The following is a 24,530-nucleotide window of genomic DNA, read 5'->3' on the forward strand; positions in this document are numbered from 1 at the left end:
CAACTCTCAAACAAAGTTACCTTCCATGGATGTTCTAACCATAAATTTATATGCTTTTGCTAGCTAAAACTCTAGTTCCATGGGCTAATAGACTTCTCAAAACACTCTATCTTAGGATTCTTTTGCATCCTTTTAAAAAAAAAGTCTTTAGTAGTTTATTTTGAGAAATGGAATCGTAAAAGTGATAGATGTCAAAGTTTCCCAATTAATATATAGTCATCACTCATCTACTCTGGAAATTTATGTTAGTCACATATCATCTGATCTATAAAGAGATTACTAAATATGTGGTGGTGCACTCTACGAACTAAATCAAGAGCTTCGTAGTTTTTAAGTAAAACTGAAAATCAGTTGCTAAACGATTTCGTAATTTTACCATATGATATAGTTAAGGATTCGATGGTTTATTTTTTTCCAAATAATAGGCCCATTTAAAAAATCTGTGCCAAAGCAAAACTTTATTACAAGCCCAACCAAAACACATATACAAACATATTAGGGTACCGAATAGGTCAATGAGACATTAAACTTGTGGAGAAAGCTGAAAACTTGGAGGAAGAATGGCGACAGTAACCGATCTACCGGATGATTTGGTAAGAGAAATATTTTCTAGGGTTCCATTGACATCTCTAAGAGCAGTGAGATCTACTTGTAAAAAGTGGAACGCTATATCGAAATATGACATCTTAGGTAAAAAAGCAGCAGCAAAGAATCAGTTCTTGGAGTTCATGGTTACAGATTCTAGGGTTTGTTCTTTGAGATTAGATCTTCAAGGAATCCGTAGCGAAGAAGATTTGATTGATCTATCTATAAAGCAAATAAGTATACCTAATAAAGTTGATCAAGTCGAGATATCTCAAGTCTATCACTGTGATGGCTTATTGTTATGCATCGCCAAAGACAACTCGAGTGTTATGGTATGGAATCCGTATTTAGGGCAGACGAAATTGATTCAACCAAGAAAAAAACTCCACAGATATGACAAGTTTGCTCTTGGATACGACAACAACCGTAACCACAAAATTTTGAGGTTTCTTTATGAGGGGAGTCCAAGAAACGTCATTATTGATGTTTACGATTTTAGCTCTGATTCATGGAGGGTTCTTGATATTGATATAGATTGGCATGAACTGTTTAGTCACAATAGCGTGTCTTTGAAGGGAAATACTTACTTTTTTGGTCGAAAGGGACCACGTTTGCCTATGCTGTTTAAACCTCCATCTCGTCGTTTTGAATATTTGACTCTATCTTGTGTTAGAAATGAGAAACTCGCTGTGTTATACAGCCACCTCAACAGATTTGGCACAATAGAGATTTGTATTTCGACTAAGATTGATCCCAGTGCAGTATCATGGACCACTTTTTTGAGAATTGATATGACACTAATCAATGGTTTACCGGATAACTTTTTTGTTCACTCTTATGCTACGAGCTTTTTCTTCGATGAGGAGAAGAAGGTCGCTGTGCTTTTCGGTACAAACAGATATAGAGGACGTGAGACCTGTCAGTACTACCAGAGAGCTTGCATCGTTGGAGATAGTGGATACTTCAAAGCTGTCAACATCGAACTAGTTTTCAATTCACAGCTGCAATCTTGCCAACTTGTGAGCTCTTCTTATGTTCCAAGTTTAGTGCAACTGCAAGATTAGTCCGTTTTCTTTAAACATTTTATTTGTTTTTTGCGTTGAACAAGACTGCTTTTAGGTTGAAGAAATAGTTGATAGAAGTTTCATTTTCTATGAAGGCTGATTTTTTTGTTTCTTGCTTTGAACAAGACTGCTTTTAGTTCTAAAGATCACCAGAGAACAGTTTATCTAGGGTTTTCAGGAATTAATCTATAGAGAGTAACAAAGTTTTTATAACAAATGCATGCATGAGGGATCAGCTACATAAATTGCAAGACTTGAATTATAATTAATATGAAGGAGAGTGACTACTATTTATAAATCCGAGACGATAGTTTTCAGTTAGCATTGGTCAATTTTAAAGTTCTTGCAAAGTTCGGGCTTACTGAATGGTCTTAGACATTATATCCAATTCAATGACAGCTCCATTGGAAAACAATTTGATTCCATTTCAAACTTGTTTATGAATGCTTATGAAAGTCAAAGGAGGTAATTAGACAAGTTTGAAACTAAAACAAAAAAAAAAACTTATCCAGATATGCTTGTTCGATAAATCCAGATCTTTTGTATGTATACTGTTTTGGAACTTATTTTAGTCGTGGAAAATTTAGTTTACTATTTTTAACAGCTTTCTTTATACAGACTTATGTTGAAATGTTTTGCAGCACATTTGCTTTGCAGTTCATACATGATCCGAAAAATATGTTGCAAACAAAACAAAAAAAAGTGGCACGGTATAATTTCTGATAAGACCAGGTTAGATCTGCTTCAAAAAGATTGTATTCTTAGTATATAATGAAAAGTTGAACTTATTGTCACCTCTATTCAAAAGATCGAGTAGGATTATCACAACTACACAGTGGTGGTGTAAACTTATTGAACCAATTTATCTTTATTAGTCAGAACATGGCAATAGAAAGCTAAAACCAGAATTCTCTCGGATAAGAGGTGGTGGTTCTACATCTCCGATCTCTATCCGCTCCATCGATTTCGACAAATCATCAACCGAGAAAGGAATACTGCCAACAACAACAAAAAAATACAAAATCCATCATTCATGTACATAGTTGATAAAAGGAAATTAAAATATGGGGTCGAATACATGAGTGAGTACTAACCTCGAATCGTCATCCAGTAGAAAAGAGTTGCTAACAGCATTGTTTGAATCTTCTGTCATTAGTACTCTCATATTTGCTATCACCTATCGTATAAAATACACCAAAGATTGGCATCTTTCCTGTATTATCATCATATAACTCAAAACAGATTTTTCAAACTTACGTCTGGTGATACGCTATGAGTTCCATACTTGTCGTCCCAATACATCGTACTTATTCGGTATAGTTGTTGTATGCTGAGCACCTGCAATTTCAACTTCATATTTCATCAAACTGTCCACATTTACTTACTTTCTAAAGATCAAACAATTCATTCACTTACCGGACACAGCTCATGACTTATCTCGTCCAAGGTTTTTTTAGGTTTTTGGTGTATGACCTGCATATTATTACAACATTAAATTACTGCATTTTGATAAACCCTGACAGAGACTGACTCTTGAGGTTTACAAGCAAATCATGAAAATGTACCAGAAACCCGATGGCCTGTCTGATATGCTTCAGCTCATCCCAAGAAGAACCCGCATATTCATCTGTTGCATTGTAACACCAGTGCTCCAGTTCAGCTAATCCTGCTTTTACGTATTCCCCATTGCTAAATGAACAGCACTCCCGTCTTAACAGAAGACTGTAAGGATGATATGAGAACGCATTATTAATTGATACAACAAGGCAACTTTTGAGAATGAGACTGGTAATCAACAGACCTATTAAACAGTTGAACATTGATGAATGAGAAGATCTGCGTAAACACCTTCCGGACCAAGAATGGAGGAACCTAAGAAAAAGAGTCAATGAAATGATTTGAAGTCTTGGAATCTCTCAAACACCGTTTTTTATAACATGACTAGATTAGGAACTCACGTGGTTCGATTTCAGATTGTTGAGGAAGTTCGTGAGGCTCTTTACAATTCCTTGCCAGTGGGCGATCAATGCTTGCTGTGCTGCGGTGTTGCCAACAGAACGAGATGCCCCTTTCACTAAACTCGCTCTTGAGGTTCTTGGTGCCTATTTTATATGACCAACAAAAGAAGATTTAAATCCAGTGAAGAAATGCGCAATTGCTTGAACATGTAACTGATGTATTGCCATATATACCTGAATGCACAATCCAAGGAGTGGAGAAATCTCTTTCTTCAAATTATCACGAATCATTCCGTATATTTTCTCAACATAGGCTGTTAGCTGTTGCTTGAAGAGGAGAGCTGGGTATTTCGCCTCAACTTGCCTTAAGGTATCAACTCCACCATTTATCATGGCAAGATTCACACCTTGGGGTGTGCCGCGAAAGCTCTAGAGAAAGATTGACATTGACAAGTTAAAACTTGTGATGCATCTGATATGATGAAGTTTATATATTAGTTGGCCACACACACACCTGAGTCATCCTCCCAAAGAGAGTGGCAGAAGATGAGCGACGGCGCTGTGGAGCCATTCCTGCTGCTCCACTAGCTTTAAGCGTGCGTTGGAGGAGTAAAAGCAATGTCGAGGCATTGGATAACCAATATGCTAGTATATTGTTGTTGTCTTGCGTCTGAATGAGAAAAAAAATGCAATCACTACCAGTCCGAAATCCATAACTTTCATTTTCGTATCTCAAAATAGTATAGTAGCACAAACAAACCTCAATAGCTTGTCCTATTGTCTGAATGATCCTATCAAAGACACTAGTTCTTTCAACTTCAAATGACCGCCATTGCAATAAGCATTTGTATATGATACATGCTGTAACAGGTCGTTTCCCTTGGAAACCCAAATGTTGAACGATGCAGCGAATAAGCAGCTCTTGGTTTTCTTGCTGCTTCTCGTTTAGTGATTTCTGTGGCTTATCGTCCACTTCAGAGAGATCCCTTCGGTTAATTGAATGGCTATGCAAATCCTGATTCAAATTAAATGAAACCCAAATAGAAGAATAGCACGATTAAGAGAACTCCACAAAACATGCAAGACAATATTTGTTAGACATATCGAGGTACTTACCAAACTTGGCCTTGCATCAACTGATAGATGACCACTTTCTGAACCTCTCTGTTTTGTTTTTATGCACATATGGAAGTCATTAACTTCAGATAGAAAAACAAAACAAATGGAGGCCAACAGTTTTCTTGGTATATTATCCGTACCTGTAAAATCGACCTGGACCGGCCAGAGAGAAACTTATTTGGTGCAATGGACACAGCTTGTTGTCGTAACACCTTATTCTCTGATTCTAAATTGTTGCATTTTTCTTCCAGCCTGACCATCATGATTACAAATTTCAGCGCAACAGTGTCACGAATTTCCATTAATACATGTGACCAAGATCTATACCATTATTTACTTCCTACTATTAAGAAATTAATGATTTGATATTGACTTACCTTGTCACGGACTCTTGGAGCTGCTGAGCTTTTTTCTCTGTGTCTTCCAACTTTTTCTTTCTGTCCTCGCTAGACTCTTGAGCTTCATCAAATTTCCTTGTTGCATCATCGGCCCTTTGTTTCTCTTGTTCAAGATTAGCCTGTTGTTACACAAATGATTACTAATGCTCCATACATTATTCTGCAACAATACACTAAGAGTCGAATTCAGGCATTTTAATAACCAACAAAAAACCTAGCGAAAGGATAAACCAATCTGATCGCCAATGAATACGAGATTTAAGTTTGGACAAGGAGGGAGTACCTTTAGACCCTCCACTTCTTCTGTCAATGCTTCAATCTTCTGGGTATCTTCAACTAAAACTTGCGTTTCTGTTACAACAGGAGGCGCTTCTTCAATGGCCTTCTTAGCAGCTTCACGTTCCTTAACAAGAAGCCCATTTGTTTCATCCACTTTCTTCCGCATTTCCTCTAATGAACTCTGCAGTTTTTTTATCTCCTGATTCTTTTCTTCTTCCAGGTCAACCTGACAAGGTTTATTATATGTTTGCTTCAATATCATCCTACCGAAAACAAATATATTTATCAATCAAAATCATTTTTCTGTATCAAATACCCTTGAGCGTTTCTCCAACTGTGCACGGTATGTGAGTTCTTCGACTTTCTTTTCGAGCATATCCTTTGCCTCTTTCAGTGCGCCTGTTTCCCTTGAAGCCTGAAGATAACAAAAAGTGTTGATGAGTATGCTTAGGATAATAGTTTACCAGAAGATCACATACATGGCAACCAGCTTATCAATAGGCAAAACATGAAAGAAAAATAAAGAACTCTCTATTTCATCTTCAAAAGTCCCTAAAAGTGGCAATTACACAGTGAACGTACAAAGTGCACCCACGTACCATTTTGAGCTGTCGAAGTTCTCTCCTTGCAAGTTTGCCTCTCCATCGTGTCTGAGACAGGATCACTCCTTTCTTAAGCTTCTTGAAGTACAAAGTTGCTCTGTGACAACGGAACTGAGCCTGCAATTTATAATATGTTAATGCGTTAGTAAGAAAACTCCCAAAATTAGATAAGCTGACCAATGTATATTCCCACAGATATATAAACCTGAATAGTTGTAGCAGCCTTTGTTTGCTTCCTGAATCTAAACTGTTTATGAGCAGCCATTGCTCTTAAACCTGTTTGTACAACAAGCGCCGCTACATGGAGGTTTTTGTATGATTTTCTAGAATGTAATCTCCGAGCATTCTTCTGAATCTTCACAGCAGCAGCTTGTCGTCTCAAGTTATCGAAAATTTTGGAAGAAAGTCTTCCTATAATTTTCGCAAAGAATAGAAACTTATTAATCATCTTATATCTAGAAATCATTCAATCAAACTATGAGAAAAACATTTTTGCTTCTAAATTCTAACCAAGAGAAAGTACACAAGAGAGGGATTAAGAGACTATAAGATGAATCAGATGGTTCACCTCTGCATAAGGCTTGGAGAGATATGGTGGCTTTTCTTAGTAAAATGAACCGTCTTTGGGCCTGATGAGTCCGTATTCGTCTCTGAATTTTTTTGGCAGCAGCACTGAGAACCATAGTTCTTCTCGCGTCGAGTTCAGCCATCTGACCCGCCCTTAAAAACACCTTTGTTTTACCAACCTGCATTACCCAACGATCATTGAACCATATTCCATGGCATCATTAGTATTAGATAATGGTTGAACGAAGAAAAAGACACTTAAAATCAAAACCTGGTATCCTTTGAGTCCAATATTGTCTAAGATCTTTTGCGCTGCAGCCTTCTCCTCGTAGCTGTTCAGGAACAAGCAGTATACACACTGTTTAGTTCCAAGATATTTGTTATAATTGGATCAACAGAACGAAAGGATTCACTTACTTCCCTTCTAGAGCTCGAGGATATAGAAGTCCAAAACGGTTAATGAACTCAAAGAAAGGTTTACGAGTGGGATACCCCGCACAACTGATTCTGATCGCTTCCAAAACACCCTACACAAATACAAACCAACAATGTCTGTTTGATAAATGAAAATTTGTAATACTCAATAAGTCTAGAACAACACCACAGTTGGAATCATTTTTCATCTATTACTTACACCACACCGAAGTTGCTGCATAATGTTTACATTCTCAAATACGGCAGGCTTCAAAAGGTTATTGGGCTTCACACATCTGATGTAGTGAGGCTCGGTAGAGTTTAATGTTTCCATCAGTTGCTGGAGTTGCAACTGCATCAATCGAGAAAGCACACTTAATACCCGACATTGGAATACTTTCAGAGAATTAAGCCTATCTACCTTAAAGCGAGAGCCAATGGAAGAAAACTTTGAAGATTTAGATGTTTCTTCCGGGAGCGGAGGAAAGAGACCCACAACAAAAGGACACTTGGAAGCACCCAACAAATCTTGATGTTCAGGGATAACATAATCCTTGTTTTTGTCTAGAAATAGATCAGACTGATACTGGACCTGAAATGATATTCCACAAAACAAAAGTACTAATAAGAAACCTATAAGACAGTTGATTGTGTTGTACAATGTTAAGTTTCCTTTGAAGGAAAAAAGACCCTACTTCTCCAGCATAATGGGCAACAGCAAAATCTGTTCGAGAGAGTTTTGGCTTGATGAACCTCTTGTGTGTCTTAAAAGTTTGATAAAGCTTGTTCGCAAATGTTTCATGGGTCGACTTCGGAAACATGCTGAAGAACCAAGAAACATTGTTCAAAATAAGATAAAATGAACATAACTCAAGTTACATACACAACTCAAGTTGATTGATGTTAATATTACCAAGCTTCATCAAGGAGAGCCACAATTCCACCAGGCTTCTGCAGATGGAAATTTTTCTTTTTGAGTGAGAAAGATGAAATATTTAGATTGCATTGTCATTTCGGAGTCCCAATTTAAAGACCAGACAAAAATGTGATATTGATCAGAAATAACCTTTTCGATAAGATCGAGAACATCTTGGTTATCCACAAATTCAATGTAGCTCCAATCTATTGCTTCTTTTGTGTATTCCTCCTGTTCCATCTTGAAAACGTGCTGAAAACAGCAATAGAAACTTGTAAACCCCAAAAGCCTAATCTGTGAAACTCAGGGGAAATGGTTTACACTACAATCAAGAAATTACCTGATTGAAATGTTGCTGCAACTTCTCATTTGTGAAATTAATACAGAACTGTTCAAAACTGCAGGAGATCGCTATTAGCAGTGGAAACACAAAAATCTAACGGAAGTTTAGTTCTGAACCTTGGCGCAGTAGACATTCCTTACCTATTTGTTTTAAAGCTCTCAAATCCGTATATATCCAGGACTCCAATGAGTGATCTAGAAGTCGCATCTTGGCCAATTGAGACGTTGATCTTTTCTACCAACCTGCAAATAACTAGAGATGTTAACTTAGAATCAAATCTGTCAATCACCAATACTTGTGTAGTGTTACTAGTGACAAAATACCTATTAAACCAGCCACTTACCAATCAAATAACCGAGAATAGATAGTCTTAGCTAGACCATCTCTGCTGATTAAAGCACTCTGAGGATCTAGACTTCTCTTGATAACTTCCTCAGGTGTGACCATAACACGTTTACACAGTGCATCTTCAAGCGCCTTTACATCGCACCTAAAATGAGAGGTCTAGTTAGTGCATGTATTGAGAACAACAACCAAGTCTTCTCGGGACAAAAATATTTACTTACATGAGAAGTTCTGCCACTGTGTTAAGATGAAATTTCGACTTGTCATCTTTGGGAACTGATGAATCCACTTCTTTTCCCTTGGTAAATTCGACGTTGCCAAGGTGGAGAATTGCAGCAACCACTCTGAAAATTGCTTCCTGTTGATTTATATAGAGGGTGACGGATCAAAATAAATACCAAAATGCATCAGAAGATCACTTTCATACACAAGCTTACCTGTTCCTTTTCGCTCATCCCGACAATATCCATTGCTCTTCTTGTCGCAATGTAATCATGAGCATCACTTATACCAACAAGTTCGAAGCATTTCGACTGGTTCAGATAATGAAACGTCTTGGGATGACCCAACTTGTACTTTTCGAGCTCCTGCTAGTTCTATAATGTTATGCCAAGAGTTTTCAATGACAATCAGAATTAACAAAGACTTCCTGGTGAGTATACCTCCTGTGGTGCAGCACATAGAAGATAAAAACAGTGGTAATTGCGCTCTGGATCAGAAATCTGACAGACACGAGACCTCTCTAGTAGATACGTCCTTACTGCAGCTCCAGATATTCTTCCTTGCTTATCAAATTGGATTTCAACAAATTTACCAAATCGACTGTGAGAAAACAAATTAACTATCAGCTCAAATTCTAACAAAATTTTGTAAGACCACACAATGAATTATGCATAGGTTTTTTCACCTGGAATTGTTATTCCTGACAGTTTTGGCGTTACCAAAGGCCTCAAGGACAGGATTTGACTGCAAGCAGAAGTTACAGGCGTATTATCACGGTGTGTGAAAGATTATGTAATCAAGATTGCAGAAACGTAAAAGGAGAATCTAAAAGACAATCCAGATTGATTAGAACATCATACTTCAAGAACTTGTTGTTCAACTGTCCGGCCTTCTGTAACAGCACGACCTCCAAGATATGCAAGGTATCTCATAAGCATCTTCGTGGTCTCAGTTTTACCTGCTCCACTCTCACCACTTACAAGAATAGAATTGCTTTTGCCCTCATTGATCATTGCCCTGAACGTAAATATCGCATCTCAGCTTACAACACAAACCACAAGTATATAATAAGGTTAAAAGCTGACAAATAAGAGCACCTGTACGCAACATCAGCAACTGCAAAAACATGAGGACTTAATTCTCCAAATGGTGCTCCCTTGTACTGTTGCATCATATGGGCATCATAAATATGCGGCAGTCGTTGAAATGGATTAATAGCGATAAGGATATTTCCAGTGTACGTCTGTCAAGACAATGCAAGAAACTGTCAAGAAAGGCAGAGTCTTAAGATCCAAAAAGTAAAGAAAAAATTTAGGTACTAACATAAATTTCATTAAGTTCATATCTGATCTTTAAGTTCTGAAGAACACCAGGCTCATGCAAATAAGATAGCTTTGTCATGTCATCAACTCCACCTGCAGGTGCTTCCATATCTTTTGGGTATATCTTTGACAACTTTGCAGTGATCTACACAGAAACAAAAAATTAGCAAATCAGCTTCAGTGTATTCCAGGCTTCAATTATATGGAAACTCAAATATGTTTTTAACTCGCCTTTTTTCCGTTTGTGGCTTGAACCTCAACATCTTGTCCATTGATCTTTTCAACCAGACCATCAATCCAAGCCACATCAGAATCTTCAATCCAAACATGAGAGCCTACAATGATGTTAACCGGAGTTCCCTGCAATTTTATGAACAAAGAACTAGCGTTTTGATAGGCGATCTACGACATTTAGTAATTAGATACTCAATGTGAATACCGAGTAATATACTAATCTAAGAACAGAGTCACTGAATTTCTCATCTCATTGTTCTTCCACTCTTAGATTTCAAGCCTACATGCTACTAATCGAGAAATTGAAAAATCTCCGGTTCGAATCTCAATGTTGCATAAACAATATTTTAAATAAATGAATGAATGACATACCATTTGGAAGCTTCAAATGCAATGCTCAGCTGAATGAAACCCTATCCATGGGTAGATTTCACAGAAACTGACTTGTTACACAAGGAAGCTATAAGATTATGTAAATTCCTAAATAAACACATCGAGAAACCCCAAAATCACAATTCAACACCACTCAAATTACCCAAAAACGAAACGAAACAACTGCATAAGTCCACAGAGCCTCGAGAATTAGGGTAAAGCAGAACAAAATTAAACGAAATCGAGTCACCAAAAAACTGAGATTCGATCGAAAGAGGTGTAGAAAACGGAAAAAACGGGAAGAGAGAATAGTGAATGAAAAATTCAGAGAGTGGCATAATGTTCTTCTTCTTCGCCGAGTTCGGTGTTTCTTCCCTACGAATTCGCGCCAATTCGTGGCCCTAAATCGAGTCTCTTCTTTCGCACACATCACCACACTCTCTCTCATCCTTCTCTTTCTCAGCTTTTTTAATTTTGGTAACAAATCACACTCTCAATTTTTTCAAAGCTAAAATTGATTTTAGACTTTGGTTAGCTCACGAATTAAATTTTTTCTAATTATTTACTTTGAAATTATCACGTAATATGAAATACATTCGAGCAAGAATCAAGCAAATGTAAATTTATGAAGTTCTTTCACTCGAGTAAATAATGTTTTCATCTATATAAGAAATGGAATATACATAAAAAATTCTATACGAGACATTATGACACAACAATTTTTTTGTTTTCTTTTGTGTATGTAACAAGACTAAACTTACCCTTTTTTTTTTGTTCGAATCATGGCTCGAAAGATGGAACATGAGTTGCGGTAGTGTGCGTCAAACTGTAGTTTAATCTGTCTAAGACACTTCTGTATGGATCTTCCTCTCGTTTCTTCAACAGGTAGGCTATACTATTCTCTACCTCCGCCTTTACCTCCAAGTAAACTTGATTTGCTTCTTCTTTGTCTTTTACAAGCTCTGGTCTTCCCTTTGTCTCTATCGGTTTCCCAAACAGGTAATAGAACCTACCCGGGACTTTCGGTATGAGTCCTGGTAGGTAGAGTGGCTGGTTTGCCACCTCTCCCTCTGACTCTTCCCTATCATCACAAACAATAGTACTCATCAATCTTTGACTAGTAACAACTACACTCATTAGCATCTATTTCAGTTATATGAAAAACAATGTTACCTCAATTTAAATTGTTTGGTATCGCGAGTAACTTCCGTGATATAGTCATTAAGAATAGGGATCTTCATCAGGTCGTTGTAATCAAGAACCAACTGCAATAGCAAAAGAAAAATATATTTATAAATGACTATTTTCAATAACTGAGCACACGAAATTCAAATTTTTTGGGAAGTTTTTCTGTGACAGGAAGCTTACTTCAGCTATGTCGTCTTCACCAACTGTTCCAAACGGCACTATTGTTGCACCAAACCGTGCTGCCATTCTTACAAACTCTTGCTGTTCAGGCCAAATTAGTTTGTATTGTTCACCCTGCAATGTCATAGAAAGTAGTATATGTATCATCAGAAATTCTAACAACACCACCAGGTTAATAAATTAAGTACACACTTCTATTAGGACAAAGAAACAGAAGATCTCAGATAACCAAATCATTTTAGTATTATTTGAGCTTAAACAGGTTCAACTGCATAGTCAAGACTTTGATTTCACCGTCAAGTGGGTGGAACCACTCTCCTTTTGGCTACTAATTTTTCTTAAACCAAACTAGAAAAAAAAAGAATTGAAAGATGGCTAACCCGGTTATGGAGAGCCTCTCGTGCACCACCAGGGAAGAGAAGGACATGAGATTTAGAATCTAACAGCTTAAATAGATTGGTTGCGGTGACAGGATAGGCACCAAATACTTTAATCCAGTCACCATAATCAAACGCCTTAGCTGGATCATTATCAGAATACAGAACCGGATGGGCCATTCCACGAAAGAGAATGTTCTTCTCTTTTATAAACGCCTCGGACATTGGACCAAGTTCAAGACCCATCAACATGTGGTAACCAACAAGTAGCACCGGACCTTTATCTGGAACACCAGCAAGTCCCTTCACTATTTTCCCGTCTTCCATAGTTGAAAAAAACACAGAACCAACAGCATTTCGCAAGAATCTGCATATCACAAGGAATAAAATCAGACCAGATAAATCACATGAAGCTAAGTACATTTGGTTCTCTTTTGCTCATTTGAGGAGATCAAGGAACGAGACACATTAACTTGTAGTGTCAACTGTTTTGGAGAAAGTTTTTGAATATTTAGTAGATGGAACTTTTTTCTAAGAGAAATAGAGTCAAGGAAGGCTTAGCAAAGTTACCCAAGCACTTCATCAAGGGCGTAAGCAAGTTCTCCCTTACTTGGAGGCAAGAAATCAGAAACCAAATCATATCTCCAGGACCGCCGGTACTTGCCTGTACCTTTTATAACTGTGAGCAAACTGATGCTATCTTCCTGGGACAATAAATGGTAGTATGTCAATGAATAAATAGTCATACTACTCTGTGTTTTTCTCTTCTTGTAAGAAATTACTCTAATACTACTTAATAGCTTCACCTACCATCCGGAACAAAAGGAAACTCAAGAGTAATTTAGTATGTAAATTACTATGTTAAATTACCAATAAAAGGGTATGCCCATTGTCCTTGAAGCATCGAACTGAACAGTTTTTAAGTAACCCGTGAAGCCGCTTTGCTTCTTCTTGGCTAGGAAGCATCATGTCCTTTCCACTGAAAGTCGATGAAATCCGAAGTCATTTCTATTTTCTTGATAATATGTCGCTCATTGTAAGCCAGGTTGTGGTATTTCTTTCATAGACCACAAATAAAGAAGAGAGAAGAAATGTTATACCATAAGAAAGAAGATTACCTAGCAAGGACCAAGACTTCAGCTTGAACAGCATGGATGCGGGAATTGGCATAAGCACAGCCAGATCTCAGTAACTTAAGCTTCCAAAGTAAGGTTTCCCGTGGAATAATTCCACCGAGCTCCTGAAAATGAATGGTTAGAAAAGATGTTATCTTTTATAGAAACAGAACAAAGTAAATGCATTTAAAGAACACTCACAGAGAGAAGCGGGAGCATTGTTTTAGTAAGCCTTTGTCTCAACTTTTCAATTTTTACTCCTGTTGGAAGTTGGTTGTCGATACCAAGTGTCGCCATCTTTATCGGATCACCTATAAATCCAAGAAAGCTTAAGTAAAGACAATTTAAGAAGACAAAAGGGGACTTAATTAACTTATACAATAAACATCAGTTCATGTACCCATAATAAAGCTTAGAGCATATGGAACAGTAAAATGAAGCTCCTCTGGCACCATCTCTAATATAGGCAGCAACGGCTGTAGCGGTGACCTATCAAATGATGTAGCTAAAAAAGGAGAAAACGTGTTTGGTCATTCATAAAAGCTTATATGCAAGTATGCGTTTAGATACAAAGCTACAAAATTAAATAAATGTTTGCTGACCTGGGTTGACTAGTATCAACACCAAGTCTAACGAACGGTTTCTAGCAGCAACAGCAAGAGCCAGGCATCCTCCAAAGGAATCGCCCACGAGATATATCGGCTTATTAGGACGTGTAGCCTGCTCCTGCCTCAAAACATCTTCGACTACTTTCAGAAGCCCTTTATGGTAAAACCAACAGAAGAGAACATTCAGAGAAAATCAAGTAAACAACTAATGACCTTATACAGAATCACTAGTTAGATATTTCTATCCATTTGGAAGTCAATATTCATTTGTAAAAATCTTCTATTTGATGTCAAAGACAATGAACTGAGTGCAAGTAATCTAAGTATTGTTGTATGTACATATATACTTGTAGAAATGTATTTATACACAGCACATGCATCTAAAAGAGAAAACACAAGCCAGCGAAGAACTATTCTATGATCTTAAAGGGACAGCTACTGTATAAAATCTTCATAACCAAATGTATATATCGCTATCTTTTTATTACCTTCAAATGGAGTTCGATCAAGTACAGGAATATGCAGGCACGAGACATGAAAAGCCCTGTATTGAGGAAATACAAGAACAACAGTTTAGACTGCAAACACTTGTGTGATTAAAAACGAGATTCAACATAATATGAAGTGTCAGTTTGTTTGGATTAGTTTTCTTGCTTCTGCATTAAGTATTCAAGTTTATATATTTACATTTCCACATTCTTAGACCAATGTCATTTCCAGAGAAACTAGACTTAACAAAAATAGTGAACATACTTGCCAAGAGCTTTGTGATGTGGAACAAGGCCCATCCCTGTGCCATCCATCCCTGCATAAAATATTAATCCATCAGGCATTACGAAAGTCCAAAAATTGGAACTTTGAAGCGATAATCAGAGAGTCAGATACTTGACACTGAAAAACAGTAAAAAAAACCATTACTAGAATTCAAAATACAGCCTAAACAATAAAGCATTATCCTAAAAGCTTGGAACTTTGAAACGAAGATTTAGAATCAGATACATGAGATAAGAAAACAGTAATTCAACAAAACAGCCTACAGATTCAACCTTTCCTCCATGAAACACACAAAGAAGTGAGAAAATGAATACAAAGTTTCAAACTTTGGAAGAATAGTAAATTTTTAGCTCATGAAGCACACACAAACCTCACATAGGTCAAGCAATTTCAACAATCAAAGCTCAAAAACCATTGATTCTTATAAATCACTGATTTTGTTTTACCAGGTAAGAAGAGTAACGTAGGAGCATCTTCAACAGGTCGACCACAATCAACGGGACTAAACCACCGTGGAGGACCACCATCAGCCTTCAAAATCTCTTTAGCCGCAGCAAAGTAATCTTTAACAGATTTGGAGCCATACCCATCATCCCATAACAACTCAATTTCATCACTCACTATCTTTCTCTTGGATTTCCCTTTCCCATTCACTTCATTTGCCCCTTTTTGGTTTTGAACAGTAGTAGACAAAGAGACCGAACCGTTGTTGTTCACTGGTTCCAATGATGTCGCCTTCTTGTTTTCACCAGAGATTTGAGCTCTTACCTTGAAATTGCGTCTTTGGTTAGAACTCAATCTCAAATTTGGTAACACCAATAAGCTTGAAGAACATGTTGCCATTGTCTTTTGATTCAGGCAGTCCACAGGCAACGGGAGGAGAGATTTCTTAGAAACGATTACCAAAAAATAAAAAATAATTTTAAAAAGATTGAAACTTTAAAAATATCTTACAAAAGTTTTTGAACAGACAAAGCAATTTTTTTTAAAAAAGAAAGATTATTAATATTTCTTCTTTCTTTCGGTTTCGTTTTAGAAATGTATTTCATAGAAAGTGCTAAAAATAATAAAATAAATCTTTAGTAGAAAAGAATTTTTAAATTTCCATCGGACTTCAATTTCAAACCTCCATATTAAGGAAGTGGGGTTTACAAGAGGTAGACAATCAGACACCTAAACTACTTGAAACGGAAAAATAAAGAACTTTGTATTCTTTCTTGTGTGGTGCACAGAAAAAAAAAAGTATTATGATGTCTTTATAGCAAGAAATCTGTACTGCAATACAAAATGGGAAAAGACAAAGCATTTGTAATAGGTAAGTTTTAAAATTGTAATATATGGAATAGAGAATGTTTTTAGTCAATTGCTAAATGGGTATTTTATACATGTTAAATCCAATATGTATCCATAATTATGATCTACAAATTAAGAAGAAGAAAAAAATATTCACTTAACTAATAATATAATTAATAAGAATTTTTTAATATTTAATATCTATCTCCTCTAAAATAAAAGTAAGAAATAAGATACTAAAATAACTAAAAAATAATTTCTGAAGTGACTCAGATTCACATTCTATAAAGAATTTTTTACTTTTTTCTTTTATTTTTGAAGGTACACTAGAACAAATTGTATGAAGAAATATATTTCAAACTACGTTCAGAGATGTCTAATTTCACATATAAAATTGAACTATTTTTCTTTTGGTTTTTATTTGTTCTTGGAGTCGTTATCAAGATTACGCAGTTAATTCACTAGTCGCTAAAGAAACAGAAGCTTTTCACTATTGTTTATCTATTATTCCGTCTCTCTTTATGATTAATATCTTTTTGTTTTTCTCATAAGATTAATTCTTTGTATCGCTAACTATAATGATAAACAAACAAAAGTTAGGTTTGGTGTAATGTGTTTGTAGTGGGTTAGGTCACACGAAAGACGTGTTCAAATAGGTTCCGCAAGGTTTTTAACGGTAAAGAAGGAAGAGAAGCAAAGCAAGAAGCATAGATTCTTGGATGTATTCATATTCCTTGCTTTAAGTCCTTCCGTCTCAATTTTAACAACTATGGTCACATGTCCATACTGATCTCGTACCATGCACTTGTCTTCACATGCTTCTTCATTTTCTATTTTTGGGTATTCGACAAATAAATCGTGCATGGAAATGAATGTGGTATCGTCCAATGCAGTTTACGAGATAATATATATATTTTTATTTTTGTTAAAAAGTAATAATAATACACAATTAATAATATATTATTACCAAAAATTATAAACAAATATTAATTGCATGGGATGAATTTCTGGTTGTTGATTTGTTGGTTCAGACTAGGTTTGTATTCACTAGAGAACTTCAAATATGCTGAAATTCGACCACTCAAAAGCAAGTGAGACTCTAATTGTCAAGGGAAATAGAAGACGCTTTAAGATCGGATCGTTGAGGATTAGCTTGCATGAAGTCTGAAGATATCTTCAAGAAGGGACTTTGGGTTGGGTCCGCCATGGTAGTGTTTTTGTGACTTACACCGAAAATCTTTAATTATATGGAGGAATAGTAAATCTTGCTAAGTAATCCCATTAACTTATTAATTGAATATATTTTTATGTTAATAATATTTGTCCTAAACGAAAAGTATATCTATTTCTCTAATCATCAAATAAAACAATGAGTATAAGATACTTACATATTTAATTTGTTTTTCTTGATCTTAAATTAGAATTATTAATTGATTCTTTTAGTTTCAAATATCATGCAAATATAGATGGCAAAAGATTCGAGCATATAAATATGGTACTTCAAATTGTGAAAGTACGATTTGATTTTCTCTTTTCTTTGTTGTACGTATGATATTAAAAGTAGAGGAATATGATTCTTGAGTGTAGAATCTTGCCTTCTACCATGGTTCAAGTGTAAGCAATATAAAAAAGGGAGATGTGTGTTTATTTCTTCCCAACTTTGATACTCACAAGACATCTTTTTAATTCACTCCCTTGCAAAATGGTGGATCATCATCTCAAAGCTGATCGTGTAGTTGCTCGGGTAGAGAAGTCGGTCAATTTGGTTATAGGTCATAGGCAAACACAAAGGCAGGCCGGCTCAAGGGAGTATGAAGGTGAATCAAAGCAGAAGTACACAACTAAGAAGATCCCAAAATGGAAGCATAATGATTCAGAGAGAAAGATAGGTCAAAAGCAAAACAATGAAACACCAACTATGATTGTCGCTGGTGGATGGGTCAGGCCAAATCGAGCCATGTGGGCTTCACCTCCAAATTCCTCGAGCTCCAAGCCACAAAAGAATAATTAATTATTGAGAGAAGCTGGTGGTAACATATATAAGAACTCAAATTAAATGTTCAAGTTGGGAAGTAGACAACTGTTGAGCGAGAACAAGGCCAGTCGTTTCAAAACATCCATTAAAAACTCAGCCATGGAGGGTGTGGTGGCATATATATGTGTGTAGACTCTAGATGGGTGAATTTTATAAGTTTATTACATGTAATATTACATCATGGAAGTTGATATGTCTATATATATATACTGTATATTGCGTGCCTTTGTAATATATAGAATTCAATAAAACCTATCTTTTTTATTTATTTATTTCTTTTTTGGTCAGACATTTTTTTAAAATTCGTTTTTCAACTATTAAAATGATTTAAATAGATACATATATACTTAATTGGCAATCCATAAAATAGTTGAATTGTTGGAATTATAATCTGAAATCGTACCCGAAAATTCAGGTACGAGGCATATTAAATTAAATATCCTAATAATAAGAGTTTTGGGCAACATGTTTATCAAGAAAATTGAAGTTGTATGAAGTGTATGAACTCAACATTTTCGAGAATTTTAGTCGCCATTTGCCATATATAATTCAACTTGTAACGGATCGTAATTACCACACTTACCATTCTCTGCATTAGCTGGTAGTTCAGATCGAATATGTTGTTATATAATTTTATTTTTTTAAAGTGTATTTGTTACTACTTACTAGTATATGTATATCATTGGTGTCAAAACCATATAGTTCCACAATATAGAGATTTTGTCTTCATGTCATCAGTTGAAAGTTGAACCACACTTACTTTTTCTGGTGCAAAAGTAAGATAAGAAAAACATTTCACATTGGCACCAAGAGATGCTATATTGCTTTTTATTCACAAATGTAAATTGTTTTTCAGGTCAAGAGCGAAAATTCCTAGACATATACCTTTTTTTAAAAAAAAGTCTATCACATAAGTTATTAATTAAAAATATATTTAATTCACTAAAGAGAAATTTTGTCACAAAATAAAAAGCAGTCTACCATAAGCTAAAGCCACTAAGTTTACACCTCATAGACAAACTTAGAACCTGAAAAAAGAAAAAACTCTTCTCAGTTGGTTTTTCTCTTTTCAAGAGTCGAAGTCTCAAACTCTTCTCAGTTGCTAGCCTTGTTAGCCTTCAAAGAAAGCTGCTAGTGGTGTAAGGTCTTTGTTACACTGGTGATGAAGAATTCCGGTGAGACACCTTTATATAGTCGTGGCTGGGTTTAATGAATAGACTTTCACTCAAAATTTTGAGATTTTCGGAAATTTTTGACTAGAGAGGTTACAAATGATCCAGTTTAAATAAGCAAAACAAATGTAGTAAACCACTATTGAAAAAGTGTTATTTCGGTTTATTTAATTAGTTAGATTGTAATATTGCAAATTTTAAAATTATCTAAATGTTCGTTATTTTTTCAATAACATACAATGCGTGAGTTCAAATGTTGATGTTATTGCAATAACAACACTAACAAAAACCGCTAAGATTATGACCCATGCACATTAATACATTTATGTTGAGAATAGTCTGATTATTAATATTTACATGTTATTCAACATACAATGAAAATAAAATGGTAAAAATGTATTTACACATAGTAAATTGATGCGTACAAAATGAATGTAAATTGATTACAGACATAACAGAAATGACAACGTAAACTTTATAATAACACAATAAAATAGTAATCAAAATTATACAATTGCACGAATAAATTTTCTGAAATTGTTTTCGTATAAAAAAAATTTAAACAGTAAAACATAATTAAATGTAAAAAATCTTTGTGATTTTTTTTTTTGTAAAAAGACGTAGTAGAATTTACAAATTAAATTTAAAAGGCATAAAATGTATAAACAGATAAAAAAACATATAAAGATTTCTTAATATTTTGCATTTTGTTTCTTGTCAATAGGTTTTATTTTCCAACCTGCATCTGCCAAAGCACCCAACTCCACCTGACTTGTCTGTGTCTGTTGCGTTCACTTTCATTGGAATCTCAGATTTTTTATTTTTTTGTTTGTTTTGGTTGTTGCGAGTTTGTGACTATAAAACCTCTCCCACTTGGTTCTTCACTCTCACTGTTTCTCATCTCTTCGTCTTCTCCGCCTCCTTCAATCTCACTCCGATCTCTCTACGATTCATTCGTTCTATGGCTTCCATTGCTGCTTCTGCTTCTATTTCCCTTCAAGCTCGTCCTCGCCAACTGGTCTCTCTCTTCCCTCGAATCTCTCATCTTGTTTTACTTGTTTTGCTGTAGATCTGATCTGATTGATTGTTGTTCTTCTTCTTCAATTGTAGATCTAATTTGCAGAATCGTTTTCTGAGTTCTAGGTTGATTTGTTTAGGTGGCTCTATGATTTAGTTTTCTGGAACTTTGGCTCTGTAGATCTGATGAATCTGTTTTACTATTCTCCGTTGCTAATCACCGGAATAATTGTTGATTTCTCGTCGAATTGAATCACATAGATTTTAGTTGCTTCTGTTTAACTTCTCTCGTAGATTGTTTCGTTATTTTGGTTTGATGCTTTGCATTACGAGTTTAACTTTGTACTGATGGCAGGCGATCGCGGCTAGTCAAGTTAAAAGCTTTAGCAATGGAAGAAGAAGCAGTCTTTCTTTTAATCTCCGCCAGCTTCCTACCCGCTTGACTGTTTCCTGCGCTGTAAGACTTTGTTTTTTGCTTTCTCGAGCCTGTTCAACAATGTGATTAGGCTCTTTGATACGTTTGGGTGATTGGTTGATATATATCTCCATTTTTTTATTGTTGTGTAAACAGGCAAAACCTGAGACAGTGGACAAGGTGTGTGCAGTTGTCAGAAAGCAACTCTCACTTAAAGAGGCTGACGAAATTACTGCTGCCACCAAATTTGCTGCACTTGGTGCTGATTCCCTTGATACGGTATAGCTTAACAACCTTCTCGATGTCTAATAATTGGATTCAACTTTTGAAATGGGATTGTTCATTGGACTTATTGATGCTTAATCAATGCCTCTTAAAAATTGTATCCTGCTTTCAAGCTCATATTGTCGAATGTTTTAGATTGCAAGTCTTGTAAAGGGTCGCTGTGTCTCCTTATACGCAGCTCTTTAGTATTGTTACTGATACAGGCAAATATATAGGACATACTCAAACACATACTTCACAAGCAATGCATTTATCAAATTCAAAATGGATTCGAACGTGTGCACATACTCATGACTCGGCGTTTTGGATTTCAGGTGGAGATTGTGATGGGACTAGAGGAAGAGTTCGGGATTGAAATGGCGGAGGAGAAAGCACAGTCAATCGCCACAGTTGAGCAAGCAGCTGCGCTCATTGAGGAGCTCTTGTTTGAAAAGGCCAAGTAGAATATCTTTATTACATTAGCAAAAACGAAAAAAATCAAAACCCAAACCACTATCTTATTGTTTCGTTAGCTAGAGAGCAATTGTGTCTGTTGAAAGATTTTATGTTATTTTGGGGAAATTATTACAAGGCTTGTATCTGACTTTTATCTTTCTTCTAAAACATTTTACTTTCAGCCTTCATCAAACTCTCTTACGAAACTTATGTAGTCTCATTTCCTAAATAAAGATGTTTTTCCCTTTGCTTATTTCTCTGAAATGTTTCGAGAAGTAACTGTGAAACTCGAAACCTCGGAGTGTAATTGCTCCAACGTAAAAAAACTTGTGTGTCGTCGTGGGATTTGTAGAAATGAAAGGGGGTGTATTGTACACGAGGCACGGGCTAAGAAAAAAGACTAGAGCTTTCATTTTAGCGTTAACGTTAACAATATTGTCTCTTCAAATGAACTTGTCCCCATGTAAAGTGAAGTTGGTAATTTTGTTGTTGTCCTTCGAAAACTCCCCTCTCCTGGTGAAGCAGCAACTTGAAAAAGTCTTTAGCATTGTGGTGATGGGGTGAAATGTAAATTTCTCCATCTCTTGTTCTCATCTTTCACAAGAGAAGTTAAGAACTAGTAAGCAGTAACACTTTTATTAGGATGAACAGATACTGGACTTAAAAAGGATTAAAGGCATATAGAATTAAGTTTACGCTTTGGTGATGTTACAAAAAAAGATACATCGTTTAATCAATTATCTTAGAAAGATTTGAAACAACAAAAAACACTAAAAAAAAAAAAACTGTACGTAGCACTAGATTTCGTTCAGAGAAGGCATGAGCCAGAGTCTCTCCTCGGAGACTCGTTCGCGATCAGCAGCAAAGAATCTCTCTTCAGCGAGCAACGAATGTAAATTGCTTCCGTTGGCTAAGCTATTGAACTCAATGGATTTAGAAGGCAAAGCTGAATAACGTCGTTGACAAAATGTCATCAATCTTTTAACTGACTGAAGATACTTGCGAGTGGTTTCGTTATTCATGATGTGAGCAACACTACTGCTAGTAGAAATCTTCTCTCGGGCAGAACGTTCGTGAATACCAACCATAGTCACACCGATGGGCCATGGTGCGTTCCCTATGGCTAGTTTGATGAATTGAGCCGTTGCATCGAGGTAATCTCGCTTTATCCAGCAGTTAACCATCACCATTAAACCTTGACGAATGTCAGCTGGTAAACACTGCAAAATTTTGCTTATATATATTAACCCTAATAAGACACAAAAGATAAAAATTGCTTGCTTTGCACGGAACTAAAAGAAAAAAAAAGATTTATTTAGTTTACCTTGTTCCGGCATAAGTGGAAGAGAGGAGTTAGATACCTAGCACACTGGTTAAAAGTGGCTAGCATCTGTTTCCCTATAGCAGTTCTCCTCTCAGTGTTTTCCATAGCCTCAAGTTCCTGCTTCCATTCAAGCAACAGCTTCTTGCAGAACACAAGGATCTTGTCCTCGTCGCATAAATCCTCGAAATTAGCTTCTTCCAAAAGCTTCAAATCCTCCTTCTCAGCACCAATGAGCTCATCATCATTACTCGTCTTCCTCTTCCTATCATTCATGAGACCACTACTCCTCTCCCGCTTCTTGAGCTCAGTGATGTCACGCAAGAAATCGTTTGTCTCTCCTTGAGTCATGTCGTTATCGACCTCCTCGAATAATCCTTCCTTCAACACGTACTTGAGTCGATCCAGCCGCACCTGATCACAAGATTTCAATGCCTTTGTGAGTTATGGTGACAAGTATTCGAATCTGATAGAGTGTTTTGCTTAGACCAAGTCAAGCTAACTATTGATAAAAGCCACGGTGGTGTAGGTGATACGTCTTATTTCACATCATGGATTGATATATACTCTAGTAAAGCGTAGCATCACACATCTAGATGTTAAGTGTCTGATCTTCTAGATTTTGAGTATCATGAGATGCCCCTAACCTTTTATATCTGCAAGACACTCGTATACCTAAAACTGGCTCGGGTGAGCTTTGATGATGTCGAGTTTGTTTCTTTACCTCTTCTCAAGACTATGCATTTAAAAGATAATATGTATCCCAATGAAGCCACTTTTGAGAGACTTGTCTCATCCTGTTCCCTCTCGGAAGAGTTAAAGATTGTTGCATGTTTGAAGCATAATGCGAAAGTCTTTCGGGTGCTCTCTAGGTCATTGATAAGGCGCATTATAAGAATACGCTTTTCTCGGCATGATTCGGGTTCAAGAATTGTGATTGATGCTCCTCAGCTATGCTTTTTGAGCATTTGTGATTACTTGCCAGAAAGCTTTAGATTAATCAATATGGATTTCAATGCCAAGTTAGATATTTCTCTTGCCTTCCCATCAATGAGAAAAAACATGCGCCGTTTTTTTTCTCGGAATTTCGAAGGTCGGAGATATGACGATATGGTCAAAGACTATAAAGCTCATCCACGAATATGTGAGATTTGAACCACGGCCTCGATTTGGTTGTGTGTCTCGCCTGTGTGTTACTCTCTGTGATTTGAAATTGTTGCCATCTTTTCTCGAGAGCTGTCCGAATCTGAAGTCCCTTGTCTTGAAATGGGAAGCTAGCTTAAAGCATTTGGAGTTGATGAATTCATTCGGATTTTCATCTGCGCCCAAGTGTTTGTTATCGTCTCTCGAGTTTGTTGATTTCGAAACGACCATCTTGGGATATTATTCTTCAGAGATGGAGCTGGTAAGGTACTTTCTTGAGAATTCGGCAATCCTAAAAAAACTCTCTCTACGTTTGCGCTATTATGAAAAACGACAATATGACATATATCTACAAACTCATCAAAATCCCAAGACGCTATATCACATGTCATGTCGTCGTATCACACTGTTCTGACCAGTTTATGTGAAGAC

General features: G+C 36.2%; 6 protein-coding genes and 1 pseudogene across 9 annotated transcripts; 4 read left to right on the plus strand and 3 right to left on the minus strand.

The window, feature by feature from the left end:
* The first annotated feature begins 522 nt into the window (after positions 1-522).
* On the plus strand, positions 523-1,858 carry AT1G54550 (F-box and associated interaction domains-containing protein). Its single transcript, NM_104333.1, has one exon. The coding sequence runs from the start codon at positions 561-563 to the stop codon at positions 1,647-1,649; it is 1,089 nt and encodes a 362-aa protein (NP_564661.1). The 5' UTR covers positions 523-560; the 3' UTR covers positions 1,650-1,858.
* Positions 1,859-2,340: 482 nt separating this feature from the next.
* Positions 2,341-11,028, minus strand: XIE (Myosin family protein with Dil domain-containing protein; the record flags this gene model as incomplete). Of its 2 annotated transcripts, none has more annotated exons than NM_001333655.1 (37): positions 2,341-2,644; positions 2,744-2,826; positions 2,907-2,987; positions 3,066-3,122; positions 3,215-3,371; positions 3,451-3,521; positions 3,608-3,751; positions 3,842-4,036; positions 4,122-4,277; positions 4,368-4,622; positions 4,724-4,771; positions 4,867-4,978; positions 5,104-5,243; positions 5,408-5,629; positions 5,720-5,818; positions 6,003-6,122; positions 6,211-6,416; positions 6,574-6,751; positions 6,844-6,904; positions 6,990-7,099; positions 7,207-7,338; positions 7,408-7,578; positions 7,682-7,808; positions 7,900-7,937; positions 8,053-8,154; positions 8,243-8,300; positions 8,386-8,487; positions 8,589-8,735; positions 8,812-8,948; positions 9,028-9,177; positions 9,253-9,412; positions 9,498-9,556; positions 9,673-9,829; positions 9,910-10,055; positions 10,136-10,279; positions 10,366-10,494; positions 10,741-11,028. In NM_001333655.1, 37 exons carry the CDS (start codon positions 10,741-10,743, stop codon positions 2,521-2,523), a joined length of 4,581 nt encoding a protein of 1,526 aa, NP_001320715.1. In that variant the 3' UTR covers positions 2,341-2,520. The 2 variants fall into 2 exon arrangements, with proteins under 2 accessions (NP_001320715.1, NP_175858.1); NM_104334.2 differs by lacking the exon at positions 10,741-11,028 and adding an exon at positions 10,606-10,617 and having other exon boundaries at positions 2,392-2,644.
* A 278-nt stretch (positions 11,029-11,306) lies between these two features.
* PES1 (Esterase/lipase/thioesterase family protein) lies at positions 11,307-16,252 on the minus strand. Its single transcript, NM_104335.5, has 13 exons — positions 15,429-16,252; positions 14,962-15,013; positions 14,697-14,752; positions 14,203-14,361; positions 14,001-14,105; positions 13,802-13,911; positions 13,604-13,725; positions 13,356-13,464; positions 13,056-13,189; positions 12,489-12,852; positions 12,109-12,222; positions 11,914-12,005; positions 11,307-11,821 (listed from the first exon to the last, which is right to left on the minus strand). Exons 1-13 carry the CDS (start codon positions 15,823-15,825, stop codon positions 11,521-11,523), a joined length of 2,115 nt encoding a protein of 704 aa, NP_564662.1. The 5' UTR covers positions 15,826-16,252; the 3' UTR covers positions 11,307-11,520.
* Positions 16,253-17,680: 1,428 nt separating this feature from the next.
* AT1G54575 (uncharacterized protein) lies at positions 17,681-18,582 on the plus strand. Of its 2 annotated transcripts, none has more exons than NM_001333656.1 (1): positions 17,681-18,582. In NM_001333656.1, the coding sequence occupies exon 1, from the start codon at positions 17,912-17,914 to the stop codon at positions 18,284-18,286; it is 375 nt and encodes a 124-aa protein (NP_001323261.1). In that variant the 5' UTR covers positions 17,681-17,911; the 3' UTR covers positions 18,287-18,582. The 2 variants fall into 2 exon arrangements, with proteins under 2 accessions (NP_001323261.1, NP_974028.1); NM_202299.3 differs by having other exon boundaries at positions 17,930-18,582.
* Positions 18,583-20,218: 1,636 nt separating this feature from the next.
* On the plus strand, positions 20,219-22,019 carry ACP2 (acyl carrier protein 2). The gene is made up of 4 exons (NM_104336.5): positions 20,219-20,500; positions 20,855-20,956; positions 21,071-21,193; positions 21,514-22,019. The coding sequence occupies exons 1-4, from the start codon at positions 20,444-20,446 to the stop codon at positions 21,640-21,642; spliced, it is 411 nt and encodes a 136-aa protein (NP_175860.1). The 5' UTR covers positions 20,219-20,443; the 3' UTR covers positions 21,643-22,019.
* Positions 22,020-22,431: 412 nt separating this feature from the next.
* AT1G54590 (pre-mRNA-splicing factor-like protein) lies at positions 22,432-24,375 on the minus strand (the record flags this gene model as incomplete). The annotated part of the gene is made up of 3 exons (NM_104337.2): positions 24,078-24,375; positions 22,959-23,369; positions 22,432-22,854 (listed from the first exon to the last, which is right to left on the minus strand). The coding sequence occupies exons 1-3, from the start codon at positions 24,327-24,329 to the stop codon at positions 22,432-22,434; spliced, it is 1,086 nt and encodes a 361-aa protein (NP_175861.2). The 5' UTR covers positions 24,330-24,375.
* Positions 23,380-24,502, plus strand: AT1G54600 (annotated as a pseudogene). The gene has a single exon.
* The last annotated feature ends 28 nt before the right edge of the window (positions 24,503-24,530 follow it).

Source organism: Arabidopsis thaliana, assembly GCF_000001735.4.
Source record: "Arabidopsis thaliana chromosome 1 sequence".
Taxonomy (NCBI): Eukaryota; Viridiplantae; Streptophyta; class Magnoliopsida; order Brassicales; family Brassicaceae; genus Arabidopsis; species Arabidopsis thaliana.

What these genes read in the sequence shown, in the direction of transcription:
- AT1G54550 (NM_104333.1), top strand. Translation starts at nt 561, where the DNA reads ATGGCGACAGTAACCGATCTACCGGATGATTTGGTAAGAGAAATATTT.
- PES1 (NM_104335.5), bottom strand. Translation starts at nt 15,825, where the DNA reads ATGGCAACATGTTCTTCAAGCTTATTGGTGTTACCAAATTTGAGATTG. An exon ending in GCCCTTGATGAAGTGCTTGG is followed by an intron (nt 12,853 to 13,055) that starts GTAACTTTGCTA and finishes TGTGATATGCAG; the next exon opens with ATTCTTGCGAAATGCTGTTG. An exon ending in GAGAGGCTCTCCATAACCGG is followed by an intron (nt 12,223 to 12,488) that starts GTTAGCCATCTT and finishes ATGACATTGCAG; the next exon opens with GGTGAACAATACAAACTAAT.
- AT1G54575 (NM_001333656.1), top strand. Translation starts at nt 17,912, where the DNA reads ATGTGTGTTTATTTCTTCCCAACTTTGATACTCACAAGACATCTTTTT.
- ACP2 (NM_104336.5), top strand. Translation starts at nt 20,444, where the DNA reads ATGGCTTCCATTGCTGCTTCTGCTTCTATTTCCCTTCAAGCTCGTCCT. An exon ending in GCTTGACTGTTTCCTGCGCT is followed by an intron (nt 20,957 to 21,070) that starts GTAAGACTTTGT and finishes TTGTGTAAACAG; the next exon opens with GCAAAACCTGAGACAGTGGA. An exon ending in GTGCTGATTCCCTTGATACG is followed by an intron (nt 21,194 to 21,513) that starts GTATAGCTTAAC and finishes TTTGGATTTCAG; the next exon opens with GTGGAGATTGTGATGGGACT.